The sequence below is a fragment of the Podarcis bocagei genome, assembly GCF_964188305.1.
Source record: "Podarcis bocagei genome assembly, chromosome: 5".
Lineage (NCBI taxonomy): Eukaryota > Metazoa > Chordata > Lepidosauria > Squamata > Lacertidae > Podarcis > Podarcis bocagei.
In genome coordinates this window covers 5,547,723-5,571,723 of record NC_138129.1, presented here as the reverse complement: position 1 = coordinate 5,571,723, position 24,001 = coordinate 5,547,723, and the positions used below count along the sequence as shown (strand labels likewise).

At 45.4% G+C, this 24,001-nt stretch overlaps 1 protein-coding gene across 2 annotated transcripts; it reads right to left on the bottom strand.

The window, feature by feature from the left end:
- Nucleotides 1–274: 274 nt before the first annotated feature.
- LOC308588274 (tyrosine-protein phosphatase non-receptor type substrate 1-like) lies at nt 275–22,732 on the bottom strand. 2 transcript variants are annotated; one of them, XM_081196727.1, is made up of 6 exons: nt 22,540–22,732; nt 10,755–11,099; nt 10,048–10,152; nt 8,029–8,050; nt 4,634–4,676; nt 275–881 (listed from the first exon to the last, which is right to left on the bottom strand). In XM_081196727.1, the coding sequence occupies exons 1-6, from the start codon at nt 22,610–22,612 to the stop codon at nt 765–767; spliced, it is 705 nt and encodes a 234-aa protein (XP_081052853.1). In that variant the 5' UTR covers nt 22,613–22,732; the 3' UTR covers nt 275–764. The 2 variants fall into 2 exon arrangements, with proteins under 2 accessions (XP_081052853.1, XP_081052854.1); XM_081196728.1 differs by lacking the exon at nt 10,048–10,152 and having other exon boundaries at nt 295–881.
- Nucleotides 22,733–24,001: the final 1,269 nt, after the last annotated feature.

The following is a 24,001-nucleotide window of genomic DNA, read 5'->3' as shown; positions in this document are numbered from 1 at the left end:
CACCCTGGAGTATTAAAATACAGTGGTCTGTTAAACATTAAAAGCTTTAAGAATAATCCAAGGGGCTGCTCTCCCTCAGCAAGGGTGGAAGGATTTTAGCTTTGTGGTAGAGAAGGACCCTGATTCAGTTCCCCATCACATCTCTAGTTGGCTCCGTCTGAAATCATGGAGAACTGCCGCTGTCAGTCAGTGTGGACTCTACTGAGAAGAAGAGTTTGGATTTGATATTGTGCATTATCACTACCCTAAGGAGTCTCAAAGCGGCTAACAGTCTCCTTTCCCTTCCTCCCCCACAACAAACACTCTGTGAGGTGAGTGGGGCTGAGAGACTTCAGAGAAGTGTGACTAGCCCAAGGTCACCCAGCAGCTGCATGTGGAGGAGTGGAGATGCGAACCGGGTTCACCAGATTACTAGTCCACCGCTCTGAACCACTACACCACACTGGCTCATTGGACCTGTGGACTGACTCAGTATAAATCCATTTCCAGTGTCCATGAGCTGTGCAATGTCTGGAGAGTGATGCTCCCTGCACAAAGCACTAGTCTCCCTGCACAAAGGAAAAAAGAAACAGTCTTTCCTTTCAAACTTCTTGCAAAAACAGCCAGATTAAATAGGAAGGGTGAGCCACGCCTCTCTGAGCCTGAATCCATGCAGCACACCCAGACTTCTTTAATTTGCATGGTAGGGTCTGTTTGATGGAGTTTCATCTCTGGTCGGTGGTTTTTGAGTCCAGGCAGGAAAGTGTTTCTCTCGCAGCCACAGACTAAGCTACACGGACACTGGCGTATTCTGAATGCTCCTCTGTCCTCCTTTGCTTAGGTCTTCGCAGGCCACTGGGATCCTTCAGGTCTGCATAGACAATCTCTTTATTGGCAACACCCTGGATGAAAAGAAAAGAAAAGAGAAAAAGAAGGAACATTTTATCATATGTGGTGGGAATGTAAGAAAGAAAAACTTCTGGGAAATGATATATAATGAGATGAAAAAGATGTTGAAATATCCATTTTTTTAAAAACCAGAAGCATTTTTACTTGGTATTATAGGTGAGGATATTAAGAGGCAAGATGTTAAATTGTTTTTATATGCAACAACAGCAGCAAGAGTATTCTTAGCCCAGAAATGGAAGCAAGAAGAAATTCTGACAAAAGAATAATGGCAGACAAAATTAATGGACTATGCAGAATTAGATAAAATGACAGGAAGGATTCGAAACCTGCGGGACCAGAGATTTACTGACGATTGGAAGAAATATATGAACTATTTGAAGAGCAACTGTAATCAACAAATTATGCTAGTAGGACTACAAGAAGTTTTGTAAGGAGAAATGTATGAAACATTGCAAAGTAGAGAAAGAATAGAGATATTAGTTATGAGATTCAAATGTAATAGAGGAAGTAAGAAATGTATATTAAGTGCGTAGATTGGAAAATTTTCAGATGTGATTGATGGAAGTCAGCAAATGGTATAAGATATGAAAGTATGTTTAATTATTGTTGAAAATGATATGTTGAAAAACTAATAACAAAATTATAGAAAAAGAAAAGAAAAGTGTGATTTCTTCTCTTCAGAACATTTGAGGCAGGACAACATATGCTGCAGTGCTCTCCAAGAGCAAGATATAATCCTGGATGAGGCTTCCTAAAAGTTCTGGCTTCTTCTTTTTTAAAAAGGATGGTTTTTCTAGCCCTTAAGATTGTAGATCATTTAGGAATTGCTAAATGTGGATGTTCTGCAACAGGCGATTCATGGTATGCTCAGGTGTGGTCTGTTGTTCTGGCCAAGAACGTGACCTGCCAAATCAGCGAGGTCGGAGGCCAAGGCAAGTTCTTTATCCTTTTGCAACACCTGACATCCATTCATCTCCTGGGCAAGACAAGATGGTCAGTCCAAACAACATCCCCAGACCCATGGAAACATCTGCAGAGATTTATTGTATTAAAGACTTCACGTGCATCATAAAATAAAGGCTCCGATTTTAAGATGTTGTTAATGCTTCTCCCCCTGAGGCTAGCTGTTGCCATAGCTGTCAACGTTTCCCTTTTTTAAAGGGAAATTCCCTTATTCCGAATAGGATTCCTCGCAAGAAAAGGGAAAAGTTGACAGCTATGGCTATTGTTGTTTATTGTAGTTTTAATTATGTTCATTATGTGGGGGGGGGGGGAGGAATAAAACCTATTTTCAAGCCAACAAAAAATAGATGTTTCAAAGTGATAGGACCTGAAAGCCAGACTGGGAGCTGAATAAACTCTCCAGGAATTTGGTTTAGGTTAAGGTTACCAGAAGTCCCCGTTTCCCGGGGACAGTCCCCAGATTTACAAATCAGTCCCCATACAAAATCCATTGAAGTTGAAAAGCCTCCCCGGATTCATTGAAAAAAATCTGGTAACCTTAGTTTAGGTGTCTCGCCCCTCCTGAAAACTAGCAAAACCAGCATTGTACCCCACAGGAACATGATAGAATAAGTTATTTAAAATCAGAGGGAATAAGAATATGCATATGCTCAGGCTTTTCTTGCAGCAGGATTTCAGAATTCCTGAGCACGCAGCCCCAGTTAAGCTAAGGTCACATCCACAGCATGCCTCTGAATCACCTTTTACCACTTTAACACTTCCTCTAAAGAATTCTGGGAGCTGTAATTTTTATAAGGAGCCAAGGGTTGTTAGACTACTATTCCCAGCAGCCACATGTAACAAACTGCAGTTCCAAGGGTTCTTTGGGGGAAGCCAAGACTGTTAGAATAGTGAAGGTGTGCTTTAAAGAAGACCTATGGCTGCATTCATATGAAGCTGTTGCTACTGGGAGCTGGAACCCTGTGTTGTGACCCCTGAGCTGCTCCAGGGACTTGTGAATGAAATTTGCAGAGGGCAGCCAGCTGGGAGAGAATAATAATAATAATAATAATAATAATAATAATAATAATAATAATAAAAAATTTTATTTATACACCGCCCTCCCCAGCCAAGACCAGGCTCAGGGCAGCTAACACAAGGTATAAAAACAATTGATTGAAATACAACTTAAAAACGAGATTAAAATACAACATTAAAATGCAGACTCGTTTCAGTAGAAACCCAAATCAAAAACTTTTGGGGGATGAAAACATCAAATCTTCACCAAGGCCAACTATCCAGACTGGTCCTGCGTGGGCCAGAAAAAAGCCAGGGAAGTCCCCAAATAGGAGTTCCATCACAGAAGGAGAAAGGAAAAAGGAAAGAGAGGAAGGGGATCAAGTTGATTCCAAGCCAAAGGCCAGGCAGAACAACTCTGTCTTACAGGCCCTGCAGAAAGAAATCAGATCCCGCAGGGCCCTGGTCTCATGAGACGGAGCGTCCCACCAGGCTGGAGCCAGTGTTGAGAAGGCCCTGGCTCTGGTTGAGGCTAATCTGACTTCCTTAGGGCCTTGGACAGGGTGCTGCTATTCATGGACCTTAAGGTCCTCTGCGGGGCATACCGGGAGAGGCGGTCCCATAGGTACGAGGGTCCTAGGCTATAGAGAATTACAGTGGTACCTCGCAAGACGAATGCCTCGCAAGACAAAAAACTCGCTAGACGAAAGGGTTTTTTGTTTTTTGAGCTGCTTCGCAAGACGATTTTCCCTATGGGCTTGCTTCACAAGACGGAAACGTCTTGCAAGTTTGTTTCCTTTTTCTTAACACCGTTAATACAGTTGCGACTTGACTTCGAGGAGCAACTCATAGAACGCGGTGTGGTAGCCTTTTTTGAGGTTTTTAAAGACTTTGGTGATTTTTGAAGCTTTTCCAAAACTTTCCCGACACCGTGCTTCGCAAGACAAAAAAAATCGCAAGACGGCAAAACTCGCGGAATGAATTAATTTCGTCTTGCGAGGCACCACTGTACTACTGTAATTACAGTAGAGAAGAGACATCTAAACAAATGAGACATTTATAAAGTTGCACCAGTTCTCCCCACCCCCAAGCAAACAATGTAGAATCATAGAATTGTAAAGTTGGAAGGGACCCTGAGGGTCATCCAGTCCAACCCCCCTGTGGTGCAGGAATATGCAGCTGTCCCGTACGGGGATTGAACTTGCAACCTTGGCATTATCAGTACCCTGCTCAAACCAACTGAGCTATCCAACATGTCTGTGGAGCCTCCATTGCTTCTTCAAAATATGCAATGGGCTTTGTGTATAATTCAGTAACTCAGGGGGCTTGCTTATGGGTCTGTGAGAGCTGGAGGATGCTCAGAGGCCCTGGGGTGGGTGCCATAGGAAACCCCCCCCCCACACACACACACCTGCTCAACGACACAGCCTGTCAGTTTGAACGTAGCCATCATGCATGAGAGAGAGAGAGAGAGAGAGAGAGAGAGAGAGAGAGAGAGAGAGAGAGAGATATGCTTGGAGTTTTTGCAGCCCACAGGCAAAAAACCCTGGGGAGAAGAAAAGACCTTCTGTTTGCTTTTGGGTACTCTGATGCTTATTCAAATAAACATGGTCTTTCCCCTCCTTCTCATCTTGCAGTTTGCAAATAAACTGACATTACACAAACACGCCAATGTTTTCAGCCCTCTTCCTTCTCAAGGGAACTCATCCTGAAAAAGCTGTCCCAGTGACTTCCTGGTTCTTTAGGGAAGGGGGAGGAGAGTGCATACCAATATTATTCTCCATACCTGTTTAGGAAGGCTTGTGTTCTCTTGGGTGGGAGCTTCAGGCCTGGGGAGGGAAAAAGAACACCGAGCAAAAATCATCAGCAAGGGGAATTCTTGATTATATATGGAGACAGACACAAGAGTCGAGCCTATTCCTCAGCTGGCCCATTCTAGCCACGAGGGCTGTGTTGCCCCTTCACTATCAGACGCAGCATGTCTCTGAAAAGCCACCGCTGGAAACCACAGGAGAGGCAAGGCCTCAGGTCCTGCTGGCTGGTTTTCCTGTTGGTTGGCCACTGTGAGAACAGGATTCTGGACCAGATAGGCCACAGACCTGACGTAGCAGCGAGGCTCTTCTTATATTCAGGTGTGGCATAGCAGCAGGTGTTTTCCTCCCCATCCTTTGTGTTATGTACTGAAGTTCTCACCCTGGGCCAGCAGGGGGATACTGTAGATAGTTTTCACTCAGGTCCACATATGCAAATAAGTGTTCGAAAGTGACGTTCAGTGATTGGATAGTTACAGAAAGTTGTTACAGTTACGTTGTACTGGAGCTCTATATAAGCAGGCTGGCTGAACCCTTCAGTTCAGTTCTGTTCTGGCCTATAAATAAACAAGAGCTGTTTGAAGAATCACTGTGTCGTCTGAGATGTTCACCCACAACTTAACACTTTGAACTTCTGCACTTAGCCCAGGTGGGCATATCTGCATAGCAGGAATTCTAACAGCGCCATCTCTGCTCTGTCTTTCACATGACGGTGTATGTTTTGACTCCACAGAGTGGGAAGTGACAGAGACAGGATGTTTGTGTTACTGTGTTCCGTGAAGTAGGACTATTGTCCTTTGTTCTTTTTCTCTTTGCTGTCTGATGCTGGAGAGAGAGGGAGCCACGTTGCAGTGCTCCGTGTGTGTTTATATGTAAATAAAGTAGATTAGCCAAAACGCTGAGTTGCTGAGGTCTGTTACACATGATGCACAAACTCTGCGGATCCCTAAGTGTGCTGGTGTCGGTTGGCATCGGTTGCTGTGATGTTCGGGCTGAAGAAAGCTTATGAAGCTCCCGAACGATCAACCAGGAGGGAGAGAACATGCCAGTCGGGCATGTGTCTCTTCCAGGGTCCTACTCGAGTGTAGGCTGAACTCCTGACAGGCGCAACTGCCCTCTGCCATCCCCACCCAGCCCACCGCTGTAATGTTGTCTGCCACAGATCCTGCTGCTGCCATCGGGGGGGGGGGAATGCCACGTGGAGGAAAAATGGGCACTGGTGGTTTGCCACGCCTGTCCGAAATGTCAGAGTCCTTCGAGGACCCTCTGTTGCAATATATCTCCACCTCTAGGAGGACAGGGAGAACTTGCTTCCTAAATTCTGGAACTCAGCTTCTATATCTGCGCACAAGATCCACGTGGGATTCTGTGAAATGAGCATAGCAAACCAAAAACCAAAAAAAACACCAAAACCCAACAGGGTGGGAGCTGCTGTCTTTCACTTAGTGAAGCCCATGTCAGAGTTGATCTTTAAATAAACCTCAAACACACTAATCAGCCCGCTAGAATTATAGCCTGGAGTTTTACGCAATGAAAATAATGGAGGCAAATGAGCTGCATTTTATCCATTATTAACGTAGTGGACATGACTCTATTTGATTTCTCCATTGCTGCCTCTTAATAGGCACTTGGGCTAAGATTTATTAAGCCTGAAGGCATTTGCATTTTTCAAAGCACTTTCGAACCTTTTAAAGTGTCTCGTTTGGGGCTAATTGGAAAAATGTGTGTGCGAGGGAGAGAGAGAGAGAGCTCTTAAAATTTGGATTTGTTGCCTGCCATCCCAATCTCTCAGTGGAGCATGATTCCAGTTGCTCCTCAGAATGAGGCACAGCGGAGACTGTGGAGTCTTTATGATATATCGTTTATTTACATATGCAGTGGAAGCTCAGTTTTCCAACGTGATCTGTTCCAGAAGACCGTTCGACTTCTGAAACATCCGAAAACTGAGGCACGAAGGACTGTTGGCAATTTCCATTGAGAAAATGGAAAAACACGCAGTGGAAACCAGTATATTTGAAGGAACATCTCCACCCCCATCATTCTGCCCAGACACTGAGGTCCAGCTCCGAGGGCTTTCTGGCGGTTCCCTCATTGCGGGAAGCAAAGCTACAGGGAACCAGGCAGAGGGCCTTCTCGGTGGTGGCACCCGCCCTGTGGAATGCCCTCCCATCAGATCTCAAAGAGAAAAACAACTACCAGACTTTTAGAAGACATCTGAAGGCAGCCCTGTTTAGGGAAGTTTTTAATGTGTGACATTTTAATGTATTTTTAATCTTTGTTGGAAGCCGCCCAGAGTGGCTGGGGAAACCGAGCCCAGATGGGTGGGGTACAAATAAATAATAATAATAATAATAATAATAATAATAATAATAATAATAATAATAATAATTATTATTATTATTATTATTATTATTATTATTATTATTATTATTAGACTTCCAGGGCGCATTTGAAAACAGAAGCATTCACTTCCGGGTTTTCGGCGTTCGAGTTCCGAAACATTCAGTTTCCAAGATGCTCGAAAACCAAGGTTCCACTGTATATACAGAACAAATCAAGGCTTGACATATCTCGCTTTGCATGTCATGAGTCTATCTCATATATTAGTTTCACCTTTCAAGTTGAAATAGTGAAATGAAGGAACTTTTCCACGATGTTCTAATTTTTTGAGTTTCACCTGTATAACCTGGGCTTGCAGTGGAGGGTTTCACAACATCAACACCCCAAAAGGGCATTGCTTTCCCCATAACTGCAGACTTGGCTTCAAACAGAAATCAGCCTTTGCTCTCTGGCACTCTGCTTGCTGCTTCTCCGCCCCCCCCCCCAGCTTCTTGCTCACATAAGATAACAGCAAACTGTGTTCTCAAACTCCTGCTTTGTCCTGCGAAGAACTGGAGGAGGGGCCCCACCCATTTGCCTTCTGGCACAGAGCCCCCTTTCCTTTGTTCTCTTATTGGCCCATTGCTTTTCCTTTGGTTCTCTTAATGGCTCATGACTCAGGCTGGCGTGGCTATTCCAGCAATTGAATCCGTGCTGGATCCAGGAATTAGAACGGTCTTGCATACAGCCTACTCCCCCTCTCCCTAAAAAAAACACTCCTGGCACCAACAAACTCATGACAACATGTTTACCCATCCAATTTGTAATTTTAGAAGCTGCTTATTGCAGAACCTTGCCACCAATGGATCTTGGCATGTATATATGGGGAGCCACATCTGTGAATCTCTCTCAATCAGTCCACACTTCTGTGCTTACAGACAGACGGACACATGTCTGCCACCGTTGACCAAATTTATGTGACTTAAATACTCATCTCCCCAAACACTAGGGAAAGTTAATGAAATTGCATTTTAAAAAAATATATACAGACCTTGACGTCTCTTGGTTTCTGCCTAGATACATACAAGGGAGAAGAGAAGAGACAGTAAATTGGCTTTCAAACATTCAATGCTAACCACAGGTACTAAGCGCTACATGGAAATGGGGAGGATGTTAGGATATTGATGTTCTGTTCCGCCTTAAGAGGAACAGATATGTGGAGTTGTTGTATGTCACATGTCTGTTTACTTCCAGCACAGTCTGCTGGGAACTTCCGTTGTATATTGCTTTTGCTGTGCTGCTGTTTTGCTTGGACACGAAGGGAAGCAGACATGTTTTTCCTTTGTTCCTGATGCGGAATAAATGCTGTAAATATGCTTGCACATGTCTCTGTTCCGCCTCTTCCATTACAAAGAGTTCTTATCTCTGCTGGGTTGCGTGCTTAAGTCTTGAAAGGTTTCTGAGGCTTGAGTCGCAGTTTTGATGCTGTTCTGAGAACCGGAGATCGCCCGGCTGCCGGCCGGTGGGTTGGAGCCAGCTGGGGGCCTGCCAATTGCCCCCGCCTCCCCGACAGCATCCCAACACAAACTGCACGTGGTGCCAGTTGTGTGTTTAAAATAAGCGCTCTCTGTTGGGTTGCTTCTTATTCTTGAGAAAAAGCAGTTGTGGCCTCTGGTCTCTGAACCAGTTTCCTGCTGAAAACGATCCCTTCCTTTCTCCTCCACAATCCCCAAAGGGGTTCTGAGCACTTTCGAAGGCAAAAAGCAGCCATGGAGCAGTTTTCAGAGTTTGGCCACAACCCGGATCTGAGGCAAGTTCTGGATCAGGGCCACACCGTGATGCTTTCCCTTCTCTTCAGAATAAAAGCAGCCTGGCTAGGCTGGTGTTTCATTTTTAATTCAGAGCAAACACCAGAAACTAAACACCAGCATAAAACCACTCTGTATGCATCAGTCAAGCACATTTAAACACATGATGAGCGCATCACATGCCAACAGCATCTGCACTATGCATTGAAAGCAGTGTCATAGCCCTTTAAATGGACATGGTTTCTCCCAAGGAATCCTGGGAATTGTAGTTTGTTAAAACAATCTGAGAATCAGGGCCAGCCTGCCCATGAGGCAAACTGAAACTGATTCTTTGGATTGGCTAGTTCACCTGGAGGTGGGAGGTTTCCCATTGCTGTCACTCTTGTTTCTATAGCTTCTTTAATGTTGTTTTTAATATCCTGAATTTTCATTTTTTTCTCCTCTGCATTAAATCCATTCACATGCAAGATCCGCATTTGTTTTGACAATTGTGCTTTTACCAGATTCACCAGCGGATCTTGGATGTGAATGGATTTAATGCAGAGGAGAGAAAAAATCCAGAAAATCAGTTTCAAATTGACTATACATGAGGCAAACTGAAGCAGATGCCTTGGGCTGCAAAATCCCATGGGGTGCCACCCCAAAAGGTCACACAACGGCTTCCGTCAAGATCTCATGGAACTCTCGCAACCTTGCCAGTTTGCATAGAGGGGAGCCATGGCACCTTCCCACTTTGCTCCAGGCAGTGAAACCAGTGGTGTAGCAAGGTCAGATGGTACCCGGTGCAGAAAATTTCTTGTCACCCCCCCCATTGAAATTATTAAAAGAAGGAAAAAAGAGATACAGTCAGTGGCATAGCTAAGGCTTTTGCTGCCCGGGGCAGTCGCTGAGTTTGCCATAAAACGGGCTGGGCCACCCCTGCTTTACAGCTCTGCGAGGGGACTAGGAGCCGCCAAACAACTCTCAGCACCCATAAGAAACCACATTTCCCAGAATTCTTTTGCAGGGGGACCCTGGTTGTTTAAAGTGGTATGACGCTGCTTCAAATGTATCGTGCAGATGGGGCCCTAGCCTAATACCGCAAGGTAGGCTAGTCTGAGCAGAAGTGACCAGTCCGACATTTGGGTGCCACATTTTTCAGAAATTTGGGGTGCGGTGGAAATATAGGGCCCTCAAAGACTATATGGAAATGATTTCTTCTGCTCCGCTGACTCGAGGGAGAGGAGGGGTCAGCTGCTTCCAAACATAGGTGCCAAACTCACCTTTCCTCTTCTTTAAGTAGATGTAAACTGCCACGAGGAGCAAGACAGTGAGGAGGAGGAGACTCACCCCGGCAACCACTGGGGCGGTATTGGGAGGTGGTGAATCTAGATGAACGTGGTGGTGTAAGACAGAAAGTTAGGACCAGAAAATAATTGACACTGAAAACCGAACTTCCTTGTGTAGGATGTGAAACACAAGAGCAGTCAAGTGCAACATTCCTAGAGTGAAAATGTTTACACACGGGGAGGAATGTTTGTCCAGCCAGCAGGTAAACTTCCTGTTTCCTTCTAGGCTGGGACAGACTTCCTCTGCATGTGACTAGAGGTGGGCGTGGCCTCACCTGTGCAGGTAACAACAAAAGAACAGGGCAGGGCAGCCATCTCTCTCTCTCTTGACTACATGCATTGAAGAAGCAACATCTGCTTAGCCAAAGATGCTCTTTGAGGACAAAGGGACTGTCTTCTTATGAGATAGTTTCTAGGTATATGTTACTTTTCTAAGCTAAGTCTGCCTTCTGGGATCCTATTGTGAACAGAATGATATGTGAGTAAACCTTTTTATACTTTTATAGAAGACTGTGTCATGTCTTTTATGAGGGAATAAGGGGGAAATACCAGAACAGTTATTATAGAGGCTTTAGCCAATGAAACCAACTAGGACTTCAAATTTTTTAAAAAAGAAATTCCATTAGTTTTCCACCACTCACCTGTCACAACCACCTCAGTTCCACCCCCACGTAGTATGACGTCTTCTTTTCGATAGTGTGACTTTATCTTTCCACAGTAATAAATACCAGCATCCTCCCAGGTAACATTATGGATGACAATAGTGAAATCTTCGTTGGATTTTTCATTATTTCTTGTTATTCTCTCAAAACTTCCAGCACCTGCATAGATAACCTTCTTTGTGGGACCTTCACCCAGGAACCACCTCACAGGTCCTGGTGGACCTTCCCCAGTCACCCGGCATTCCAGTGTGAGATTATCTCCTATTTGTACTGAGATAGCATTCTTTGGCTGGTACACCTGTAACTGCGGCTCCTTCGCAACACCTGAAAAGAAAGACACACAGCAGTCTGTTGTGACAGCTCGTTCCCCAGACAACCTTTTTGACACTTTTGATTTTGTGAGAGCAATTGTTCTTCAGCTGTGGTCAACAACCACTGGTGCTCTGTGGTGGACATTCCCTGGAATGAGACCACGTTGAAAATAACCAAGGAAGGAAAAGGCTGGCCAACGTTAAATTCAGGCACTGCTTTCTTCCCCTTGGTGCTGGTCTTCTGAGGTCAAGAAGTGCCTTGACCCACAAATGTCTCAGTGACGCAGAGAATCCCAAAAGCTACTAATTCCTCCCACTCAATTTGCTGCAGCAGAAGTGAAAATTTCTGGCATTTTCCCATGTCTGGAATAGAACTCAATCCAGCAAGTATCCTGCTTTTTTCAGGCTGCAAATTATTACATAACTGATGACATCCTCTTGACATGTAAATAAGTGTTTCCTTTATGCTGAAATGAATGGTGTGGAAATAATAGGTATAATTATTATTACAGTGGTACCTTGGTTCTCAATCCGTTCCGGAAGTCCATTCCAAAACCAAAGCGTTCCAAAACCAAGACGCGCTTTCCCATAGAAAGTAATGCAAAACGGATAAACCCGTTCCAGACTTTTAAAAACAACCCCTAAAACAGCAATTTATCATGAATTTTACTATCTAAAGAGACCATTGATCTACAAAATGAAAGCAATAATCAATGTACTGTACTATAAAATAAATAAGACAGTATTGTAAAGATGAAAATTAAAATTATTATTTTTTCTTACCTGCACTCATGATAGTTATTGTTTGGGTGGGGGGCTTTTATCCATTTCCACAGTCACACAATCAATCAATCAATCAATCAATCAATCAATCAATCAGTAGCTGAACTGGGTTTCACACAGTCACAAATACAAATTAACTGAAAAAAGCCTCAAAAACAAAAGCGCCAAACTTAATTTGTTCCAGAAGTCCGTTTGACTTTCAAAATGTTCGAAAACCATGGCGCAGCTTCTGATTGGTGCAGGTGCCCCAGAAACAATAGCCGACAACCACATCAGACATTTAAAATTCAGAACACTTACTTTTGGGGTTTTGAAGTTTGAGAACCAAGGCACCACTGTAATTGTGTTAACTTCGTAACTTGCATAGACAGTGGTACCTCGGGTTAAGAACTTAATTTGTTCTAGAGGTCCACTCTTAACCTGAAACTGCTCTTAACCTGAAGCACCACTTTAGCTAATGGGGCCTCCTGCTGCCGCCACACAATTTCTGTTCTCATCCTGAAGCAAAGTTCTTAACCCGAGGTAATATTTCTGGGTTAGTGGAGTCTGTAACATGAAGTGTCTGCAACCCGAGGTACCACTGTATGACGTAAATGTTTATGCACATTACATTAAATAGTGGACTGTGAGATGAAGAACATTGTGTTTGGTGGAAACTGAACTGCAGCAGAATAGAAGCAGCGCTGATTGTGACAAAGACTTGTCAGGATGGAAGCTGCCCAGTCCCTGGACAAGGCGCATAGGATGCTCTGGGTGTTAAGATATTCCATTCCACCTTAAAATGAACAAGCATGATTGTTGTGTGTCACATGCCTATTTACAGTCCAGCACTGCTTGCTGGGAACTTCCGTTTCATGTATGGCTTTTGCTTTAGGCTGCTTGCTTGGACATGAAAGGGAGAAGTCATGTTTTTCCTTTGTCCTGAATAAACTGCTTGTAAATATGCTTTACATATGCCTCTTTCTGCCCTTCCGTTGCGAAGAGTTATTTACAGTGGTGTCTCGCAAGACGAAATTAATTCGTTCCTCAAGTTTTTTCTTCTTGCGAGTTTTTCGTCTTGCGAAGCACGGTTTCCCATAGGAATGCATTGAAAATCAATCAATGTGTTCCTATGGAGACCGTCCGGGGACAGAGGGGAAGCGCCGCTGTGTCCCCTCTTTTGAAGCAAGGGGCAGAGAGGAGAAGATCGCTTCTCCCCCTTGCCGCCCCTTGGTTCAAAAGGGGTCCGGGGAGAGAGGGGAAGGCGCTGCGCCTTCCCCTCTGTCCCCGGAGCTTGTGGGGCTGGCAACGGGGAGAAGCGATCTTCTCCCCGCCGCCCCTTGCTTCAAAAGAGGTCCGGGGACAGCGGGGAAGACGCGCTGCGCTTCCCGCTGTCCCCGGAGCTTGCGGGGCAAGCTTCGTTTTGCAAAGCAAGCCCATAGGGAAATTCGTCTTGCGAGGCAACTGGAAAACGAAAAAAACCTTTCGTTTTGCGAGTTTTTTGTCTCATGAGGCGTTCGTCTTGCGGGGCACCACTGTACTCTGCTGATTAGAGCGGGCTCCAGCTTCTGAAGAGTTCTGAGGTTGTGGGTTGCTGTTTCATGGTGTGCCAAGGACCAGAGACCGTCCAGCAGGGAGCAGCTCCCTTACATCTGTTCTTTCCTTCTTGCATTTAACCTTTCTGCTTGGGCAAAGCCGCTTCCAATGAAAACGACTGCAGCTAATGTGTTGATGGTTCCTCTTTTGGAGGCGCACACGTCTGAGTTTGTGGGTGAAATAAGGAACTCGGCCTTCGTCAGAGTCATGCTGCATCAGGCGTGCAAATTTCTTTGCCTGTAGCACAAGACTGAGGAATCTTTGGCCCTCCAGATGTTGATGAACTATATCCAGTGCTATTTTTCTAGAAAAAGAGGTGCTGGAACTCACTGTGAGTGCGTCCTTTGTTCTCTTTTACGGTGGTACCTCTGGCTAAGTACTTAATTCGTTCCGGAGGTCCGTTCTTAACCTGAAACTTCTTAACCTGAAGCACCACTTTAGCTAACGGGGCCTCCCGCTGCCGCCACGCCGCCGGAGCACGATTTCTGTTCTCATCCTGAAGCATTATTTCTGGGTTAGCGGAATCTGTAACCTGAAGCGTATGTAACCTGAAGCGTATGTAACCTGAGGTACCACTGTAATGGTAAATGTGCCCACCTGACAGGTGCTGGAAATGAGTTCTGGCAAGTTCCTGCTGAAAAAAAGCCCTGACTATAACTTCCACTAGCCTTAGCCAGCAATGCTGTTGCAGGAATTTTTGTATAGGTTGGGGGTGGGGTTTGCCCCTCCAGCAGATATCATGCACATGCAGCCCACTACCAAAATCAGCGCAATCGCTTTTGTGACTTTTGTGATTTGTCCCCACAAAACACTTCATCACAGTTTCTTCCTATCTATTCAAAGGGCCTCTGCAGCAGAATACCAAATGTAAGAATTCACTGATAAATGTATCTCTGTACTGGCTCACTGGGAAAACTTCAGAAATTCATATAGACGTGTGAGCTCAGCTGCTCAGCAGCCCCTCTGCCTGAGGGATAATTCCTGGCATCCTGATACCTGAGTGCCAGACAGGTAGCCATTCCAGAAAGAACAAAGCCAGATGAAGGCAAAAGGGTGTGATTAACTTGGCTGGGAAACAGGGAAATGTACCGTATTTTTCGCCCCATAGGACACTCCGTCCCATAGGACGCACCTAGTTTTTTTGGGGGGAAATAAAGGGGGGAAATTTCCCTTTATTTCCCCCCCAAAAGCAGGTCGGGGAAACAGAACCAGGTCGAGGAACAGCGGGATGGCGGCGCTGCGCCTCCCTGCTGTCCCCTGAGCTTGTGGGGCTGGCCAATGTCTGCCCCGCGCGAGGGGCGCTCTGCATCAGGGCGCCCCCCTGTGGGGCCGGCAGGCTGCTATCCGCAGCGTGGGGAGCCTTGCTGGGAACTCCTGCAAGGCTCCCCAGCTGCGGATGTCTGCCTGGCGCGGGGGGCGCTCTGCTTCAGGCCGCCCCTCGCGCCGGGCAGCAGGCTGCTATCTGCAGCGTGGGGAGCCTTGCCGGGAACTCCGGCAAGGCTCCCCACGCTGCGGATGTCTGCCTGGCGAGGGGGGCGCTCTGCTATAGGGCGCCCCGCCCGCCGGGCGGCAGGCTGCTATCCGCAGCCTAGACATCCCTGCCGGACCTCCCGTAGGGCTGCCTAGGCTGCGGATGTGTTCCTGAAGCCTGGAGAGCGAGAGGGGTCGGTGCGCACCGACCCCTCTCGCTCTCCAAGCTTCAGAAAAAGCCTGCATTCGCCCCATAGGACGCACCCAGATTTCCCCTTCATTTTTGCAGGGGGAAAAGTGCGTCTTATAGGGCGAAAAATACGGTAAATATCTTTTTTGTTACACTTGATGGGGGTTTGGTGGAGGGCAAGGAGAACCATGGGGCAGGGTCCAGGATGCTCAGATTACGGCCACCAGACCTCCCCTTTCATGATGTAACCGTGATGTATGAGTGATGTAGTTTGGGGGGGGGTAACATGGGGATGAGCAGCTAATAAAAGTTTGGGTTCTCTTTTGTTGGGGGCTTCCATCTTGTTCCACCTTGTGGCAGGTGGGAGTCCTGTTGTGACAGTCTTCAATAAAGACCAAGCCTACCGGCTGCTGTTTTGCTCTGGTATTCCTGGCTGGTATCCTTGTTTTTTTTGTCCAAGGGAGCCCTCAGATTTCTCTGTTTACAATGCCAATGGCCAGAGCTGAGGGGAGCTGGGGTTCAGCAACATCTGGAGGGCCACAGGTTGTCCATTCTAGCTGTATCAAGTGGTTAGTGAGGATATAGAACATCTTAGGGAAACGTACATAAGAGAGAAAAGCCCAGCACAAACCGTGTGGGCGTCTATTTCAGAAACTCAGTCTCGGCGGCCTGTTTCTGCACATAGAACGGTCATCTCTGATGACTGTGCCGTGTCAAGTGGTCGCTTTCATCTGTGGGTGAGCCATCAGAGGTCAAGCCCACGCAGACACAACTGAGGCACCGCCACAAATCATCTGAGTGGTGTTTTTCAATGGAGCCAGGAGGTCACACATTCAGCTGGCAGCCAAAAACCTGTAGAGTTCATCTAATAGTAAGTTCTCGACAAACATGGAACCCCAATCCACATTCTTCCTTTTAAAAACTTTTTCCAGTGCCTTGTACTATTAATATTTTGTTGGGAGCCGCCCAGAGTGGCCAGAGCAACCCAGTCAGATGGGTGGCATATACCATATTTTTCCATCTATAAGACGCCCTCATGTGTAAAGGTAAAGGTAAAGGGACCCCTGACCATTAGGTCCAGTTGTGGCCGACTCTGGGGTTGCGACTCTCATCCCGCTTTATTGGCCGAGGGAGCTGGCGTACGGGTCATGTGGCCAGCATGACTAAGCCGCTTCTGGCGAACCAGAGCAGCGCACGGAAACACAGTTTACCTTCCTGCTGGAGTGGTACCTATTTATCTACTTGCACTTTGACGTGCTTTCGAACTGCTAGGTTGGCAGGAGCAGGGACCGAGCAACGGGAGTGCACCCCGTCGTGGGGATGCGAACCGCCAACCTTCTGATCGGCAAGTCCTAGGCTCTGTGGTTTAACCCACAGTACCACCCGCGTTCCCCTCATGTATAAGACCCCCCCTATTTTGGGGGACTTGATTTTAAGAAAATGAGGGGAGATGGCCCAAAGTTGTTGAGCTTCTGTTGGTATTAAAGGGTTAAGAAGCTCTAATCAAGACGCTCTAGTCACTGAGCAGCTGGAGGTCGTTAAGCTTCCTGGTATGTGAGTTTGTATAAATAGTCAACTCACTCGTGTGTTTGCCCTTCCTTCCCCCTTCCCCCTTCCTTTTCTTTTGGGGCGTGTTTGCTGATATGTGTGATTCTTCACCAGGGTTTTTTGTTTTGTGTAAATAAACCTTTTATTTGAGTTCCAAACCGCTTGCTCCAAGATTCCTTTATTGAAATGATGCTGACTCTCCAGCCCTTCTTGAGCCGCTGTGCGAAAAGCTCTGCTGTAATGGGACATTGTGGCATTGGAAGCGCACTGGACATTTGATAAGCATTAAACTAAGTAAAGTTTAATGGGACAGCTTCTCCCTCCACGCAGCTGCGGGCAGGAAACACTCCCTAGATCGTTCCCCACGCGCATCAGAGGAAGTTGCACTCCTGCCAACCGGCTGGCTGGCGGGCATGCCGCTTCTCCCCCCCCCCCAATGCCACTATCCATGTATTGGACGACCCCCGTTTTTTCACACAATTTATGAGTCAAAAAACCTTGTCTAATACACGGAAAAATATGGTAAATTATATCAACATCATCATCAACAACAACAATCAGGTGATAAGTGTTTTCCACCACTTATCTCCATGGCTTGAAAGAGCTTCACCTGTTAAATTTCTGTCTGTCAGGTTGTAGGGGTCAATAAGAATTTGGCAATCCAAGTCCCAGGGAAGACATAGCTTATGGGTCTCCTCTAACTTTCCCAGGAGTATCTGATTGGTCATTGTCAGAACAGGATAAGAAGAGACTGCTGGAGCATCAGGGTAATAATAATAATAATAATAATAATAATAATAATAATAATAATAATTTATTATTTATACCCTGCCCATCTGGCTGGGTTTCCAACTGGGCTGCTTCCAAGAGAACACTAAAATACAATAACCTATTAAACATTAAAAGCTTCCCTAAACAGGGCTGCCTTCAGATGTCTTCTAAAAGTCTGGTAGTTGTTTTTCTCTTTGACATCTGATGCGAGGGCGTTTCACAGGGCGGGTGCCACTACTGAGAAGGCCCTCTGCCTGCTTCCCTGTAACTTGGTTTCTCGCAATGAGGGAACCGCCAGAAGGCCCTCGGCGCTGGACCTCAGTTTCCGGGCAGAACGATGGAGGTGAAGACGCTCCTTCAGGTATACTAGACCAAGGCTGTTTAGGGCTTTAAAGGTAATAAGCCATCAATAGCTCTCTCATCACTGAATACTGAACCAGATGGACCACAAACCTGGTCCAGCAGACTCTTCACATGTTCTTCCTCTGGAGAGCAGCTGACAGTCAGTGTAGACATTACTGGGCTAGATAGACTAGAGGACCTAAGACCAGATGATCTAAGGCAGCTTTCTGGAGTCCTCTTATCTCGAGCTGCTAATCGAGAGGCAAAAGACAAATGGAGAGGCCTTTGCGTCTTCGTAATGTGGAGTTTAGGACTTCAGCTCTTAATTCTGCCGGAATCGCCACCGAAATTAGTTCCTCTCTGAGAGAAAATAATTGCTTCTTTTATCTACCCATTATCCTGCTGCACACTTATCTTCCGCAAGCACTCCAGCATTCTTTCAGGTACTTAAGCCATAAACAATAACAACAACGAATAGATTTAAAGCATAACATAGGAGGATTTGCAGTGATTGAGACTCTTAAGGAATCATTCACAGAAGTGTAAGAGAAAGATTCAACAAGGACATGGAGCAGACCCACTGTAATCAGTATAGGCTCAAGTTATTAAAGTCAGGTGACATCAGTGCGTCTATTCAGAGTGTGACTTATGTTTGATATCACCTATTATATTATTATTATTATTATTATTATTATTATTATTATTATTATTATTATTATTATTATTATTAGATGCCACTAAAATGCTCTGCAAAATGTAATAGAGGGTTAAGAAGTTATGGTTATTTAAATAATGGGAATTGCTCAGTCCATTGATGTTAATATATTAAACTAAACAAGCAGAAAGGGCTAAAGGAGATTGGACTGAATGGGAGAATAATAATAATAATAATAATAATAATAATAATAATAATAATAATTTATTATTTATACCCTGCCCATCAGGGACGCGGGTGGCGCTGTGAGTAAAACCTCAGCGCCTAGGACTTGCCGATCGCATGGTCGGCGGTTCGAATCCCCCCGGTGGGGTGCGCTCCCGTCATTCGGTCCCAGCGCCTGCCAACCTAGCAGTTCGAAAGCACCCCCGGGTGCAAGTAGATAAATAGGGACCGCTTACCACCGGGAAGGTAAACGGCATTCCGTGTGCTGCGCTGGCTCGCCAGATGCAGCTTGTCACGCTGGCCACGTGACCCGGAAGTGTCTGCGGACACCGCTGGCTCCCGGCCTCTAGAGTGAGATGAGCGCACAACCCTAGAGTCTGGCAAGACTGGCCCGTACGGGCAGGGGTACCTTTACCTTTACCTTACCCTGCCCATCTGGCTGGCTTTCCCCAGCCACTCTGGGTGGCTTCCAACAGAACACTAAAATACAATAACCTATTAAACATTAAAAGCTTCCCTAAACAGGGCTGCTTTCAGATGTCTTCTAAAAGTCTGGTAGTTGTTTTTTTCTTTGACATCTGATGGGAGAGCGTTCCACAGGGTGGGTGCCACTACCGAGAAGGCCCTCTGCCTGGTTCCCTGTAACTTGGCTTCTCGCAGCAAGTGTCTGGCCAGAAGGCCCTTGGAGCTGGACCTCAGTGTCCAGGCTGAACGATGGGGGTGGAGACACTCCTTCAGGTATACTGGACCGAGGCCATTTAGGGCTTTAAAGGTCAGCACCAATACTTTGAATTGTGCTCGGAAACGTACTGGGAGCCAGTGTAGGTCTTTCAAGACCGGTGTTATGTGGTCTCAGCAGCCGCTCCCAGTCACCAGTCTAGCTGCTGCATTCTGGATTAGTTGTAGTTTCCGGGTCTCCTTCAAAGGTAGCCCCACATAGAATGCATTGCAGTAGTCCAAGCAGGAGATAACCAGAGCATGCACCACTCTGGCAAGACAGTCTGCGGGCAGGTAGGGTCTCAGCCTGCGTACCAGATGGAGATGGTAGACAGCTGCCCTGGACACAGAATTGTTTTTTTTTATAATATTTTATTAGGTTTTCACAATAAAAAACATACAAAAACAGAAAAAATACAACATCACAAAAGAAAAAAAAATACAATACAAAAATACAAACATTAAGCACATCAAAAGAAAAAGAAAAAAGAGATAAAAACACATATAGTAACAAAAAACAAAAATTCCCTCTTTCTTAATTTCTCATCTTCAATTAACTTATTTTCCGGACTTCCTCACGTCTCCCGTTCTTGTATCCCTTTTTAGAAATTAATTCAGCAAATTCATATCCTATTAATTTGTCTATTGTTAATCCAATCTTACATTTTACTTTGTTGCTAAAACCCCTGCAACTCATTTCAATGCCCTTATCATTCATAAATTTTACAATATTTCTGCAAATAAATTTTAAATTTCTTCCAATCTTCCTCCATCGTCTCCTCTCCCTGGTCTCGGATTCTGCCAGTCATTTCCGCCATTTCCATGTAGTCCATTAGTTGCATCTGCCAATCTTCCAAGGTGGGTAGATCTTGTGTCTTCCAATGCTTTGCGATGAGAATTCTTGCTGCTGCTGTAGCATACATAAAAAAGTTCTATCCTTCTTTAACACCAATTGGTCCACTATGCCCAGGAGGAAGGCCTCTGGTTTCTTCAGGAAAGTATATTTAAATACCTTTTTTCAGTTCATTATATATCATTTCCCAGAAGGCCTTGATCCTTGGGCACGTCCACCAAAGGTGAAAGAATGTACCTTCAATCTCTTTGCATTTCCAACATTTGTTATCGGGCAAATGATATATTTTTGCAAGCTTGACTGGGGTCATGTACCACCTATACATCATTTTCATTATATTCTCTCTTAAGGCATTACATGCCGTAAATTTAATCCCGGTGGTCCACAACTTCTCCCAGTCAGCAAACATGATGTTATGACCTATGTCTTGTGCCCATTTTATCATTGCCGATTTTACTGTTTCTTCCTCAGTATTCCATTTCAACAGCAGATTATACATTCTCGACAGTATCTTTACATTGGGTTCTTACAGTTCTGTTTCCAACTTTGATTTTTCCACCTGAAAACCAATTTTTTTATCCAAGTTATAGACCTCTCTTATTTGAAAGTAGTGTAGCCAGTCCCGCACCTTCTCCTTAAGCTTGTCATAACTCTGCAATTTCAGTTTGTCACCCTCCTGTTCTAAAATTTCCCAGTATTTTGGCCATTTGTCTTCCATGTTAAGTTTTTTCAAGGCTTTCGCCTCCATAGGTGATAGCCACCTTGGAGTTTTATTCTCCAAAAAGTCTTTATACCTTATCCAGACATTAAACAGTGCTTTTCTGACAATATGGTTTTTAAATGCCTTGTGCGCTTTTACCTTGCCGTACCAGAGATATGCATGCCACCCAAATACATTATCACCCCCTTCAAGGTCCAAAACATCTGTATTTTCCAGAAGTAGCCATTCTTTCAGCCAGCAGAAAGCTGCTGCCTCATAATAAAGTTTTAAGTCTGGCAGGGCAAACCCCCCTCTGTCTTTAGCATCAGTGAGAATTTTAAATTTTATTCTGGGCTTTTTGCCCTGCCAGACAAATCTAGATATATCTCTTTGCCACTTCTTGAAACAGTCCATCTTATCAATGATTTGCAATGATTGGAATAAAAATAACATTCTGGGCAGTACATTCATCTTAATAACAGCAATTCAACCCAGCAAGGAAAGCTTCAAGTTCGTCCAAATTTCCAAGTCTTTTTTCACCTCTGACCAGCATTTTTCGTAATTATCTTTAAAAAGATTTACATTCTTAGATGTCATATTCACCCCCAAGTATTTTACCTTCTTTACTATTGTTAAGTCTGTCTCATTCTGAAACCTTTCTCTTTCTATTGGTGTCAAATTTTTCTCCAAAACCTTAGTTTTCAATTTATTCAGTTTGAAACCTGCCACTTGACCAAAGTCCTGGATTACTTCTAAGGCCCTCTTAGTACTAGGTATTGGCTCCTGTAATGTCATAACAAGATCATCTGCAAAGGCTTTAAGTTTGTATTGTTTAACTCCGACCTGAATACCCTGGATCAGCTGGTCCCTTCTAATCATGTTTAAGAGAACCTCCAGGACTGAAATAAAAAGCAGTGGGGAAATTGGGCAACCTTGTCGTGTCCCGCCCTGGACACAGAATTGACCTGAGCCTCCATGGACAGCTGTGAGTCCAGAATGACTCCCAGGCTGCGCACTTGGTCCTTCAGGGGCACAGTTACCCCATTCAGGACCAGGGAGTCCTCCACACCTGCCCACCTCCTGTCCCCCAAAAACAGTACTTCTGTCTTGTCAGGATTCAACCTCAATCTGTTAGCCGCCATCCATCCTCCAATTGCCTCCAGGCACTCACACAGGACCTTCACTGCCTTCACTGGTTCTGATTTGAAAGAAGGTAGAATGGTTTTTGATCATGGAATCAGAATTAGAGAGTTGGAAGGGACCTCCAGGGGTCATCTAGTCCCACCCCTTCTAAAGCATCCCTGACCGATGGCCACTCAGCCTCTGCTTAAAAACCTCCAAGGAAAAAGGATTCAACCCCTGGTCTCCCAGGTACTAGTCTGACACTCGAACCACTACACCACACTAAGAAGGTAACACACACCCAAAAAAGCAACCCTATTAGGATGGAGCAGCCTCAGTGGTCACAGCAAGCTGTCTGAAAACCAGGGGGAAAGGAATGGAATGGAGTTTCTCACTAAAGGGCATGTCTGGCTGGCTGTAACTCAGACAAGGAACAGCGTTGCTGGTCTCACTTCTTCAGTATAACTTTCCTATGAAGTTCACACTGTGGCCGTGTACTCACCTTCCATTCCTTTTGAAAACTGGCACATCAGCGCATTGAGAAACAGGCACCCAAGGGGGCCCTTGAAAGCCATCTGAGACGCTGGTTGCTTTGAAAGGAGAAAGGGCACCTTCAGCGCCGGCCACTCAAATGTGGCATGGAAGAGGCTGCTGCTGACAGATCACCAGGCTCCACTTTGGGCAATTCCACTGCCTTGCGGCCTCTGGGTTCAGCCCACAAAGCGCAAACAGGAAGTGGCAGCAGGAAACCAAGTCTCGCTGGATTCAGAATGTGGTTCAATCACTGTTTGCTGCACTACAGTCACATGGCAGTGGTGGGAAGAAGCCAGCTCATGGACAGTGCACTGCGATTAATGTAGACAAAGGGTTGGTTTTCCATGGTAGACAAAGGACGTAGGAGGCACTGGGACAATATTCAGAAAGTGTTTTGATTTGGGGATCATTTAATTGAGTTTCCCCACTGAAATCTTCTGGAAGATTGAAACTAATGAAGCTTCGGCTTCAAGGCCCTTAATTTTTTTTGGGGGGGGGGGCGGTTGATATATTTCAACAATCCCAAGGTTTGAGAGTCACTAGCACATAAATGAGGTGAGTCGTGTTAAGTTGGCTGCTCTGCTGTGGCCAATGTAATCCCCCCCCCCTTTTAACAGACGTCAAGACCCTAGAAGAATAACACTGAGTTCACAAAAATACTTGCGAATACCAAAAACTGCAAATTCATAGAAGATTTGTGGCAAACTGTCGTAAAACAACCCCACTGAAGAAAATAACAGTGGTTACCCAGACTTTTCTGGGGTTGTGGCGCTCATCTCGTTTTACAGGCCAAGGGAGCCGGCGTTTGTCCTTAGACAGTTTTTCTTATTGACAGAACCCAGTAGAGATATTCAAAAAGCACTGAAAGTTGGACAGGGAATGGAAGTTGCGACTCATCGTGCTTTAGATTGACACTGGGTTTCAGGACACTGACTGACCAAACCCAAACAGGGCTCACTAATGGTTCCTCATCGTCCTGGGAAAAAGCGACAAGTGGGGTGTTGCAGGGTTCTGTCCTGGGCCCATTGTTGTCCAGTGTCTTTATAACTAACATGGATGAAGGAATTGGGGGGGTGTTTATCAAATTTGCAGGTGACAGCAAACAGGGAGGGGTACCTAATGCCGCAGAAGACAGAATGGAGATGGCTTAGACCTTCATGGAGGCCCCTTGACAACCAGAAACAAGATCTGGGTAAAGTAAAGGTAAAGGTAAAGGTAAAGGACCCCTGAAAGTTAAGTCCAGTTGCAGACGACTCGGGTTGCTGCACTCATCTCACTTTACAGGCTGAGGGAGCCGGCGTTTGTTTGCAGACTGTTTTTCCAGGTCATGTGGCCAGCATGACTAAGCCGCTTCTGGGGCAACAGAATACCGAAACTAGAGCAGCGCATGGAAACACTGTTTACCTTCCCATCAGAGCGGTACCTATTTA